Source organism: Lagenorhynchus albirostris, chromosome 4 (assembly GCF_949774975.1).
Source record: "Lagenorhynchus albirostris chromosome 4, mLagAlb1.1, whole genome shotgun sequence".
Taxonomy (NCBI): domain Eukaryota; kingdom Metazoa; phylum Chordata; class Mammalia; order Artiodactyla; family Delphinidae; genus Lagenorhynchus; species Lagenorhynchus albirostris.
In genome coordinates, this window is record NC_083098.1 from 118,509,856 (window position 1) to 118,523,302 (window position 13,447).

General features: G+C 40.1%; 1 protein-coding gene across 2 annotated transcripts in view; it reads left to right on the top strand.

Moving 5' to 3' along the window:
* EGF (epidermal growth factor) overlaps positions 1–13,447 on the top strand; it is a 103,969-nt gene that overhangs the window by 11,431 nt on the left and 79,091 nt on the right. For both annotated transcript variants that reach the window (XM_060147401.1, XM_060147403.1), the window contains exon 2: positions 11,914–12,113. In XM_060147401.1, coding sequence (XP_060003384.1) covers positions 11,914–12,113 — 200 coding nt within the window. The remainder of the gene's footprint in view (positions 1–11,913; positions 12,114–13,447) is intronic.

The window sequence follows — 13,447 nt, forward strand, 5'->3', positions numbered from 1 at the left end:
GAAGGCATTACTGAAATTTTAAAGAAGTAAGTATTAGAAAAATTATACAGTTTGAGTGAGAGTAAAGGTGTTTCTGCTATATCTCAGCTTATGGTATTTTCTAGAGACTAAGAGTGAACATTTATTGAGAACTCACTATATGTAAGGGAAAATTCTAAGGTCTTGGCATGAATTTATTTAGTCTTCATAATAATCCTATGAAGTTCTATTATCATTTCCATTTCCAAGATGAAGGAACCTATGCACAGAGAGGTTAAGTAATGAGCTGAAAGTCACACAGCTATTATAATTAATAGTGGAGCCAGTAAAGAGTCACCATGGGTATTCTGTCTCCAGTGCCAGTGATCTTAGCCGCTCTTGTATTAGCCTCTCTGTTTCAACAATGAAATGCACAAAGAACTGAGATACTTTTTTATAAGCCAATAAAAGAAAGATGCATCAGAGAAGAAATTTTCTCAGTAGTCAATGACTTCTTTATATATTAACAAATATATTGTGAAAAAAATAGTACGCATGTACTCAGTGGCAACGGAGCCACTGCATTTACTGCAACATCAACAAAAAGCGTTCTTGGGTGAGATGACAGCAGACCCTACAGTATAGTCTCCACAGTTTCACAGGGAATCAGGGCAGCACAATCACTGAAACTGGACTTGCACAAAGTGCAGTGGGGCATCACTGATGTCATTATTTCTATAAAAACAAGACTAAACTAGATTCTTTGTAATACTTTGCGTTGAATGGGGAGTAACCATGAAAATATTTGTCCCACATGCTTCCTGCAGAGTATCTGGAAGCAAAGCACTTATGACAATGATCAAATGTTACATATTTTTCTTTTTAAAAAGGGACAAGTATTTCAAATTTTTTTACCTTTTCTGTGATGATAAATTGGTGTCAGTGGTATGCTACTCAAAAAGTAACTAAAACAACAGAACTTTATCCCTTCCAGTTAAAGGTGACATTCTAACAATGAGTTAGAAAGTGACTTGCTGATTGTAGGAAATTTATGATGAAGAGGGTGGTTTGAAAACTGATGATGTTGGGAATGTTTCTGTTGTCATGTGATTTGGTTGTTGAATCAATGTCAGTATGTCACTTATTAAAAACTCTCTCATCTACCTCAGGGCCTTTGCACTGGCTCTTCTTTCTGGTTGGAAAGCTCTTACCCCACATATCTACTTGGCCCACCCTGCTCTTCTGTCTTTTCTTAAGGTCACTTCCCCCATGAGGCCTTCTCTGGCCACAGTTCTAACCTGCTCCACCCATCCTGTTACTGCCCACCCCTCTTTTTCTTTTTCTTTCTTTTTTTCTTCTGTGACACCTATCTGACCTCTGGTACACAGTACAATTTACTGATTTACTTTGAAAAAACAAAACAAAACAAAAAAACTCTCATGTCTGCATTCTTAAAAAAAATTCCTGTAAACAGAGTTTTCCAAACTGTTTTTAAAAACTTCTAAATTAAGAATTTTTGTCCTTTCAGTTCCACTTGCTAAAAATATAAAATGCAACACCTGGTTAGTTTGCATTTACTGATTAAAATACAGGAAGGCAGAATTTTGCTAGTCTAATTCAATAAAATTTGTGAATAATTGATAGATGTAATTAAAAAGCATATTATGTGATTTTGTAAATATAGCCAATGAAGCATTTCTTGTATTTGATATAGATATAATTGTGAAATATCTATTTCATCTATGACAGTTATCAAAGACTAAATATCAAAACATATTGAACTTTAAACCAAATTTTTGAACTCCTATATTCAATTCAATCTTTTCAATAGATGCAAATGAATGTTGCATAAACTCAATTTTTTTTTTTTTTTTTCGATACGCGGGCCTCTCAGTGTTGTGGCCTCTCCTGTTGCGGAGCACAGGCTCTGGATGCGCAGGCTTAGCGGCCATGGCTCACGGGCCCAGCCGCTCCGCAGCATGTGGGATCTTCCCGGACCGGGGCACGAACCCGTGTCCCCTGCATTGGCAGGTGGACTCTCAACCACTGCACCACCAGGGAAGACCCTGCATAAACTCAATTTTTAACATGCAGAGGGACTTTTGGGGCTGTGTGACATCTGCAACTGGAAATGTCCAGCAGAAAGTAGAAAATACAGAGGCAAAACTCAGAGGACAGGTCAAGATAGTGATTTCCGTGTGTGTGTGTGTGTGTGTGTTTGTGAGAAACATCTGGAAAAAACTTAATGTTGGAGAATGCATTTTAGTATGGTAACATTAATCTTTAAATAAAATTGAGCATAATTTATGCTGACAAGCTGAGGGATAAACATGCTTACTTAAGATGAAGGATTACCTACAGCACAGGAACCTTTTGACAGCATTCACTGTTCTGCAAAACTGCATTATTATGAGTTTTTAAAAAGTTGTAGTGAGGAATTCCCTGGCAGTCCACTTTCACTGCAGAGGGCACGGGTTCGATGCCTGGTCGGGGAACTAAGATCCCATGTACAGCACGGCCAAAAAAAAAAAAAAGTAATAGTGAGCTGTGGTATAAGCTGAGTGATAGACACATAAATTAATGGAACAGACTAGAAAGTCCAGAAATAGACTTACATAAATATGGTCATTTGATCTTTGACAAAGGTGCAAAAGCAATTCAATAGAGAAAGGATAGTCTTTTCAACGTATGATGTTGGATCAATTAGACATCCACGAGCAAAATAATCTCAACCTAAACCACACACCTTATACAAAGATTAACTCAAAAGAGATTATAGATCTAAATTTAAGATGTAAAAGTTTAAAGCTTTTAGGAGAAAACATAGAAATCTTTATGTCCTGGAGTTGAGTTCTTAGAAATGACACCAAAAGCATGATATACAAAGGAAAAAAATTATAACTTGTACCTCATCAAAACTGAAACTTTTGCTCTGCCATAGACAATGTCAAGAGGATGAAAACACAAGCTGTGTGCTGGAAGAAAACACTTGCAAAACAGGTATCTGACAAAGGACTTGTATCCAACATATATTTTTAAAAAACCTTTCAAATGCAATAATAAGAAAATAAATAACCTAGTTTAAAATGGGCAAAGGATTTAAACAGATATATTCAACAAAAGGATATAAAGATAGTAAATAAATCCATGAAAAGATGTTCACCATTGTTAACTGTTTTAGGCTGAATATGGCCCCCAAATATATCTATGTCTTAATTCCTGGACCTTGTGAATGTGACCTTACATGGCAAAAGAGACTTCACAAATGTGATCTTGAAATGGGGTTGAGGGGGCTATGTTCTACTTTGGTGAGAATAGGACTGAGTTGACGCCCTGCATTCAATTTGTGCTTTTCCTGGAATTTCTTTTCTGTTCTTTCCGGAGGGGAAGGGCCGAAAAAGGACCATTCCAGGGCGCGGCGCTGGGCTTGCCACATTTGGGAGCGCTGCCTGAAGTTGGGCGCACAGCCTCCCGACGCCCTGCCGTTGGGCTGGTGGAGGCCGCAGCACTGCTAGGGTTGTATCAGTCCTCCTGTTTGCACTATTTCTTTTTGCGACCATGGCCCCGCCTTAAGTATTTCCAATTAAGAAACAAAACCTCAGGAAACCGAAACTTAACCAGCCGCTCTCGCTTCTGTAATTACGCCTGCTGACCCCCCCACCCCCGCAACCGTCCAACCAATCAGACGGCGACTAGTGTCTCTGTTTAAAAGTCAACCAATCGGCGACTAGTGTCTTTGTTTAAACGTCAACCAATCGGCGACTAGTGTCTTTGTTTAAACGTCAACCAATCGGCGACTAGTGTCTTTGTTTAAAAGTCAACCAATCGGCGACTATGTTTGTACCGGTCTATAAAAGAGCTGTACTAAACTCCGCCAGGACCTCTTAGCGTCACCGGCAACAAGTGCGCGGAGGTCCAGGTTCGAACCTGCAATAAATGACCCTTGCCGTTTGGCTTTGACTCTCGACTCTGGTGGTCTTGTGGAGGGGCCTCGGGACCTTGGGCATTTCAGGGTGATTATCCTGGATTATCTAGGTGGATCCTAAATGTACTCACCAGCATCCTTAAGAGAGGGAGGCCAGAATGTCAAAGGAGAAGGAAGACGATGGAAACAGAGAGACATTTGAAGATGATACACTGCTGGCTTTGAAGATGGAGAAAAGGGGGCCATGAGTCAAGGAGCCCAGGGAATACATTATATATGGAATGCAACATATTATAGAATTAGATATAAAAATATCCAGGTGATGTAATTATAGGAATCCACTGAAAGAGACCCAATTTCTAATTAGTTCCTGGAACATGGATGGATGCAGAGAATCCAGCCTTTTGGTCAGCTTCCTGAAGTGGGTTCCTTGACGGAGCTGAACTACAAGACGCTAAACAATGAGTTCCTGATGAATTCAGTCTGGGATAAGCATGATGTTTAAAAGCTAAATCTGTGATCAGAAAGACATGGCTTTAAATCCCCAGTTGGTTATTTATTGGACATGTGACTTGTAGCAAGTCAATGGCTCTAAACTTCAGTTTCTTCTTCTGTAAAATGAAGATGCCGGGAGCATCTACCTCCTAACGTTACCCAATTAAATCAAATAATGCCTTTAATGTGCTACCCCAGAGATAACACTCAAGATGTTGGCTGTTACTATTCTGATGGTATTTACCATCCACCTTCTTGGAGAATCAAAGTGTGTAATAGCACATTAAAGACTGGCTCTGTTGAAAAGAACGATTTTCTAGAACTTGCTAGCCTCAGGTACTACCCTGAGCACCTGGTAATGGATTCTCTTTAGCTTGATAATGAGAATGTGGCTGAGGGTCAGGCAGGGGCTATTTTTTGCTCCAGATGACTCATTTCTACCACCACTCAGCGACTAGGGCGGCAATCTTCACATTTTTCAGAGCTTTCCTTACAGAATTAAGGTTTTGTAACTGAGCAAGACCCTATGGGGCCGTCCCATGACAGACCCCTCCCCCCTCCCCTCTGCTTCAGCTCCTCTTTGTGGGACCTAGATAACAGTATTGGATGCACATTTCCTGAGTTGTTTTACAGATGCTAATACCCCCACCCAATGGAAGCAATTAACTACTTGATGACCGTGAGCACACAGCCCTGCCCCCAACACACACCTGTTGGAGCCTAAGGTTGAATATCGTTAACCCCTGTGACGCCGCCCTGTTACCTCGCCATCGACCAATCAGAGAATTGTGCGTGAGCTGATCACACGGCCTGGGATGCCATTCCCTCACCTTCCTTTAAGAATGCTTTGCTGTAACCCATGGGGGAGTCCAAGGTTTCTGAGCACTAGCTGTCCTGGACTCCTTGTATGACTCCCTACAATAAACGCTGCACTTTCCTTCAAATCACAACCTGGTGTCTGTAGATTGGCTTTACTGTGCACAGGGCAAGAGGACCCAATTTTGGTTTGGTAGCAGTTTAAGTTCACATCTCCTGGCTCACCTTTCTAGATGTATTATTTCTTATTTAAAAAAAAAATTATTGATGTAGAGTCGATTTACAATGTTGTGTTAATTTCTGCCGTACAGCAAAGTGATTCACTTATACATATATATATATATATTTTCATATTCTTTTCCATTATGGTTTACCACAGGATATTGAATATAGTTCCCTGTGCTATACAGTAGGGCCCTGTTGTTTATCCATCCTATATATAATAGTTTGCATCTGTTAATCCCAAACTCCCAATTGTTCCCTCCTCCCTGGCCCCCTGCCCCTTGGCAACCACAAGCCTGTTCTCTATGTGAGTCTGTTTCATAGATATGTTCATTTGTGTAGTATTTGAGATTCCACATATAAGTGATGTCATATGGTATTTGTCTTTCTCTTTCAGACTTACTTTGCTTAGTATGATAATCTCTGGGTTCATCCATTTTGCTGCAAATGGCACGATTTCATTTTTTTTATGGCTAATATTCCATTGTATATATGTACCACATCTTCTTTATCCATTTATCTGTTGATAGACATTTAGGTTGTTTCCATATCTTGGTTATTGTGAATAGTGCTGCTATGAACATAGGGGTGCATGTAGCTTTTTGAATTATAGACTTGTGTGGATATATGCCCAGGAGTGGTATTGCTGGATCATATGGTAATTCTATTTTTAGTTTTCTGAGGAACCTCCATACTGTTCTCCATAGTGGCAGCACCAACTTACATTCCCACCACCAGTGTAGGAGGGTTGCCTTTTCTCCATACCCTCTCCAGAATTTGTTATTTGCAGACTTTTTTTTTTTTTAGTTTCTGCTTTATAACAAAGTGAATCAGCTATACATATACATATATCCCCATATCCCCTCCCTCTTGCGTCTCCCTCCCACCCTCCCTGTCCCACCCCTCTAGGTGGTCACAAAGTACCGAGCTGATCTCCCTGTGCTATGCGGCTGCTTCCTACTAGCTATCTATTTTACATTTGGTAGTGTATATAAGTCCATGCCACTCTCTCACTTTGTCACAGCTTACCCTTCCCCTCAAATCCATTCTCTACATCTGTGTCTTTATTCCTGTCCTGCCCCTAGGTTCTTCAGAACTTTTTTGGGTTTTTTTTTAGATTCCATATACATGTGTTAGCATACCGTATTTGTTTTTCTCTTTCTGACTTCACTTTGTATGACAGACTCTAGGTCCATCCACCTCACTACAAATAAATAAAGTTCATTTCTTTTTTTTTTTTTTTCTTTTTTTTTTTTTGCGGTACGTGGGCCTCTCACCATTGTGGCCTCTCCTGTTGCGGAGCACAGGCTCCGGACGTGCAGGCTTAGCGGCCATGGCTCACGGGCCCAGCCGCTCCGCGGCATGTGGGATCTTCCTGGACTGGGGCACGAACCTGTGTCCCCTGCATTGGCAGGCGGACTCTCAACCACTGCGCCACCAGGGAAGCCCCCATTTCTTTTTTTATGGCTGAGTAATATTCTATTGTATATATGTGCCACATCTTCTTTATCCATTCATCTGTTGATGGACACTTAGGTTACTTCCATGTCCTGGCTATTGTAAATAGAGCAGCAATGAACATTGTGGTACATGACTCTTTTCGAATTATGGTTTTCTCAGGGTATTTGCCCAGTAGTGGGATGGCTGGGTCGTATGGTAGTTCTATTTTTAGTTTTTTTAAGGAACCTCCACACTGTTCTGCATAGTGGCTGTATCAATTTACACTCCCACCAACAGTGCAGGAGGGTTCCCTTTTCTCTACACCCTCTCCAGCATTTATTGTTTGTAGATTTTTTGATGATGGCCATTCTGACTGGTGTGAGGTGATACCTCATTGTAGTTTTGATTTGCATTTCTCTAATAATTAGTGATGTTGAGCATTTTTCATGTGCTTTTTGGCCATCTATATGTCTTTTTTGGAGAAATGTCTATTTAGATCTTCTGCCCATTTTTTGATTGGGTTTTTTTTTTGTTATTGAGTTGTATAAGCTGTTTGTATTCAGTGTATTATTTCTGAGTCACCTGGCTTCTATCTCACCTGTCCTGAATTTTGACCCTAATGAGTAAGCTGAGAAGAAAGCCGTGATTGCTCAAAAAGTAAATGTGTGCCCTTTTAGGAAAAGGAAAAGGAATTGAAAAAAAGAAGCTGAGGATAGCCTTTTAGAGTGAAATAAAACTTTCTGCACTTCATAAAACCCAGATATTATTCAAGTCAGCCCCTTGGGAGGTAGGAATAAATGACTCCTATCAGGGGCTTAGGTAGGAGCAGGTGAGGAGGTGTCAGGCTTTCTTACATCAGGCCCGTCAGTTTAAATCTACATTCTTTTCTCATGGTGTCATTGAATCTTGAAAGTCCAGAGTTCCACATTCTCTTTTGTCCTGTGAGCCTTCTTCAGTCTGCCTCCAGATTTAGAGCAGGAAACCTGTGGCAGTGAGGGCAGGTGGCAGTGTTGGCCTGAGAAGACTAAGTGTAGGTGTGTCTTGCTAAGATGCTTGCCAGTATCCTTGATGTGTAAACCAGGTCCCACGAGCTTTTGCCCCCAAGGCCCAAAGATGACAGTCAATTTCTCTTCTCATTTACCTGGGTGGGGCTGCTTCTCCAGACTCAGAGCAGATAAAGGGGTGATGGCTGTGAAATATTGTTTCTGCCACCCATATCCCCACCCGTTTCAATCAAAAATTGCTTTTTATAATTGATCTCTGTGCTATGGAGGCCCCAGGTCTTCAATGTGCTCCAAACATTCTGGACTCCTTTCTAATTGCTGAAGATCCCCTACTAATCCCCAGGTTGAGAAGTCAGAGGTTCCAATTGATTTGCTGTGACCTGTTTGCTGTCTTTGGGTTTGTATTCCTTAGACATGATGTTTGATTTTCTATGCACTTCCTTCTCACTGAACTGCACCCAAAATAAATGCTGCGGGTTTTGACATGGGAAAGTTTAGCTGTTCAAACATGCACACCCTGCTGACAAATCCACAGATTGTACCACACACCAGTGTTTATAGAAGCTTTGACAGGTTTGAAAAAACACTAACTTATTTATCATTTCCAGTGTCCTACAGTCTAATGACTATTTCACCAGGCCTAATTCTCAAAGTCTTTAACTTTCTTTTAAATCATATTACAATTCATTTTCACAAATATTCATCCCAGGCCCTGGTTTACACAAAATGATGCTGACAATGTAGGAATGGTGTTTTGAGGGAGGTGGAATAAAAATCTGTTACAGAAGTAAAATGAAGATCGTAATGTCTTGACACATAACCCAGAGCAATGCAGGAAAGAGTACTGCATTGGGAGGATAGTACATGGGTTCTAATTCCAGCTCTACCATCAACTGTAGGTGGGACTCTGGGAAGCGTCGCTGAATTTCCTCATCTGAACTAGATCTACAATTTCCAAATTCACCAAGATATGAGATTGTTCAGAAAACAGATTCCTAGTCCTCAACCCGGCCTTACTGAAATGGAATTTCCAGGGAAGGGATCTGCAAACGATACACACACACACACACACACACACACACACACACATGCACACACACGCGTGCATGCGCACAGGCACCCTGTGTGATTTTTTTTTTTTTTTTTTTGCGGTACGCGGGCCTCTCACTGTTGTGGCCTCTCCCGTTGCGGAGCACAGGCTCCGGACGCGCAGGCTCAGCGGCCGTGGCTCACGGGCCCAGCCGCTCCGCGGCATGTGGGATCTTCCCTGACCGGGGCACGAACCCGTGTCCCCTGCATCGGCAGGCGGACTCTCAACTACTGCGCCACCAGGGAAGCCCTGTGTGATTGTTTTGAACAAACAGTTTTGGGAAACACTGAACTAGGTAATGTCTAGGGTCTTCTAGTTCTGAGAGCTATGATAAAACATTGGATGCTAGGATTCACCCGTGAATGAGAAAAATCTGAAGGTAAAATTTATTCATTATTCATACTTAGTATTTTCATAAATATTTGTTTTTTGAAAAGCTATTGAGGTTAATGCTATGGTCTGTGTTTTATGGATCTAAGTGTTTTTCAGATTTATTTTTTCTCTTTGATTCATTGACTGTAATATCTGGACTATCTAGCCCGTGGTGTTGTATTAAGGATAAATGAGACCAGGATGTGAAAGTTTGTTATTATTATTGTTGTTGTTAGTAAAATAACTACCATAGGATAGATTCTGCTTTTATGAATTTGATAGATCTTCTAGGGTCTATGTCTTCATTCATACTGGTAAAAAGCCCAGACAAATTAAAAAACACAATTATTTCTTCATTAATTTATTGATTTAGGAAAAAATTTAGAGTACTTACTATGTGCAAAGCATTATGCTGTGTTCTGTCTAAAATGTTTAGAGTGCTTTTCATTTCTCCTTTTTTTACCCAAAATCCTATTTAGTAGTACTTTGGAATGAATCAGATGTTTTATTGATCTCCTCAATGTATCAATGCATTAGAAAATTAATAGCAGGTATTGACACATCTATTCAGTTTACACAGGATGCATGATACACATTTCAAAGAGAGGACTCCTGGCAACAAATCCACAGGCCCGCAGCAATCTGTGGCCCACAGATTAGTAGCTGTCTATTTAGGGTGTCTTTTCCTATGCCTTCCTTTCCTCCGTGATACATTGCTATAAGAGAAATGAGTTATAGCGACATTCCAGTCCACGGGTTCAAACCTGAACAATGGTACAACCCTACGTAGGGAGACCTCGGTTGTGGGAATAAGTAATGGCAAATCATATTTGTGTAGTGCTTCCCAAATAATGAAATAGTTTCATATCTATAATTTCATTTTCTTTCCCCAGTAGTCCTCTGATAGGGGCTGGGGAGGTCTTGTGAGATGTCCAGAGAAACTAGTGAGCCAGGGCTGGAAACCAGGCCTCCTGGCTCTCAGTTTAATGCCCTTTCCATTTCTCCTGTGATACCTCTGATTCTACAGCTAGAATGGCAACGGAGAACGGGCTGTCCTACACATCTCTGCCAGGGGTCTTGTGCTGTGGAAAAGATATGGGAAGAGTGATTTGAGCCAATTCTTTTAGACATTTATGAAGGCATCTGTTTCAAAACTCTCACGATCTTACACTTCTCCCTTCTCTTGTATCTCTATTCCAATATATTCTCTAAAATGGAGCTAATGTTTCTGACTCTAGAACATAATCCCCAAGTAAGAGGATGTTAATTCATCATCATTTGAAATCCTTAGAACAGTAAACACATTTATTATGTCATATTAAGTTATTAAGGTTTAATATTAGAACGGAGTCAGCCCAGCAGGGCAGTGAGAATGTGTTAGAATTCTTCTGCAATTCCCCACTCATCCCAGTGGTTAACTGGGATAGTTATCTAAAGGCAGAATGGCAGAAGCCTCTTCATCCTCAGTCTGGAAAGACCAAGGAAACTAACCCTTGCTGCAGAGTATGACACGGTGCCCTGACATCGTCTTGGAGAATTGTAGGCAAGCTCCATGTGGACGGCCAGTAATTTCTGCTGAGATTTCCAAAGAGAGGTATCAGGTTCCCAAGCAGGTGTTGAGTACTTGGGAGTCTGAGTGGGTAGATGGTCATCACCTGGAACAGGACGGGACCCCAGGCATAGGGTTAGGATACAGGGCAAGGCCTTGTAGGAATCAAGAGATCCACTGAGGTCCACTACTCAGATTTGGCAAATAAAAGTTTAGGGCACTCAGTTACTTGAATTTTGAATTTCAGGTAAACTGAATAATTTTTTAGGGTAAAGGATGTCCCATGCAATATACATGCAATTCATATTTAACTGGGAGCTGTAAATTTTATGTGGCAACGTTAACAGGGACAAAATATTTCAGAGCTTTCGTGGACAGCATTTCAATTTTTCCTGATTCCGCTCAAGACCTCTAGGTTTCACCATGTTCTTCTTTGTCAGTAACCTGGATGCTCTGTTCATAAGGTAAGACTAGAGGAGGGAGATCCATTTCCAAAACGGTAATATCTGAAATTTTATTTCCAATTTACGTAATGAAATTTGACATTCATACAGACCCTCTTTACAATAGAACACAGTAGGTAGTTTCTTTTTGAACATAAAAACATTATTAAGCTAGAAAGTGTCTTTCTCTTCAAATATTTCTTTTTTCATAATTTGTCAATGTTCACTTCTTACAATCAATTTGTGGAGAAAATGATTTACAAAATTAACTGTGAACATCTACAGGAAGTCTTTATTATCTAAACAATGGTATTTATTTAAAATATAAAAGCAGGACTTAAAAAATTAACTGTGGGGACTCCTCTGGCAGTCCAGTGGTTAAGACTCCAAACTTCCAAAGCAGGGGGCACGGGTTCGATACCTGGTGGGGGAAATAAGATCCTACATGCTGTGCCATGCAGCGCAACCAAAAAAATTTAAAAACAAAACAAAACAAAAACCTAATTCTGCTTGTGCTATTTGTCATGGGGAAGTATTTTGTCTTAATCAGATAAAATATCATTGAAAATATACTGTTTGGTGTCTTTCTTCCCATGCAGGTCCTGCACCCTTCTTAATTTTCTCACATGGAAACAGGATCTTTAGGATTGACTTAGAAGGAACTAATCATGAGCAATTGGTGGCAGATGCTGGCATATCCATGATCATGGATTTTCATTACAATGAAGAAAGAATCTATTGGGTCGATCTAGAAAGACAACTTTTGCAAAGAGTTTTTCTGAATGGGACAAGCCAAGAGGTAAAGTACCATTTCCCATGGCATTTGAGGGATTTTTGAACAGGCTGTCAAACATGATATAGCAAATTCATAACATATAGATAAATAAAAATTACATTATATTGCAAATACGTGTCTGGCATATGTAGGTATTTATTTAATCTGCATCTGTGGTATCATGTTACTGAACAAGCCCATACATGTGGCATTGATATTTGGAAGTCCCCAACAGGAGAACGTGAGGATGTCAATGTAATTTTGAAAAGATGTAAGTTTATTAAGCCAGATCACTATTTTATGGTTAAAACAGATTATTTACATGATTATTTTCTACTCCAGTGGTTCTCAGCTGGTGGCAATTTTGCCCCTCAGGGGACATTTGGCAATGTCAAGAAATATTTTTGATTGTCACAACTGGACTGGAGAGAAGAGAAGATGTGCTAGAGGCCAGGGATGCTGCTAATCTTCCTACAATATGTAGGACAGTCCCTCACAACAAAGAATTACCAGGCCCCCAATGTCAGTCGTGCTGAGGTTGAGAAACCCTGTCTCATCTGCTTAAAATCTCTGTCATGGGTTTTTGCACCTAATATTTAGGAAGAAAATCTTTCTTCTTTTTATCCTCAAGGTGTTCGCAGTCTGGAAAAAAATAATAAAGCAGGTGATAGATATAAAATATTTTGCTTCAATCACATACAAAAGATCTTTTATCCTTCTTCTTAATTAGTAGAACCCTTAAATGAGTCCCAGCAGGAATGGTCTCTCCTGGGAGATGGATTACAGAGAGCGGGTGGCCAGAGAAACCTTAAGCATTTATTCCCAACACAAAGTGCCCGCTGTTTGTTTTTGGGGTTTTTTTTTTTTTTTAAACACAACTTTCTCCCTCCAATTATTCTTAAAGCCTTCAATTAGGCACTAATCTGTTTTATCACATCTCTAATGCTTACTAATCTCACTTTTAACAAAGATGGCTACTCATTACTCTCCAGCCATCTGTAGACTAGTTTCAAAATCTTGAGTTTAAGAATTTGGAGGGTTTCCTGTCAGAGAACAGGAAAAAAACATTAAATAGTTGTGGAATTTGTGGCAAGTCACTAGGAAAGGATTGGCCTGAAGCCTAAAATCCACTAGTATTAGTCCCTGCTTTGGGTTAAAACATTGTTTAAAAAGGACAACCATTAAAAGGCAAACAATTTACCAGGGTGAACTAATATATTAGCAATTAGTTAAATGGATTGGCTAGATTACTTTGTATGGGATGTAGATATAGCACAGACTCCTGAGACTGATTTCTGCCCAACTCTGTGTTTGCTGATTTCACATCGGTAGCTGAAAATCAGTGATTGTGGGAATAT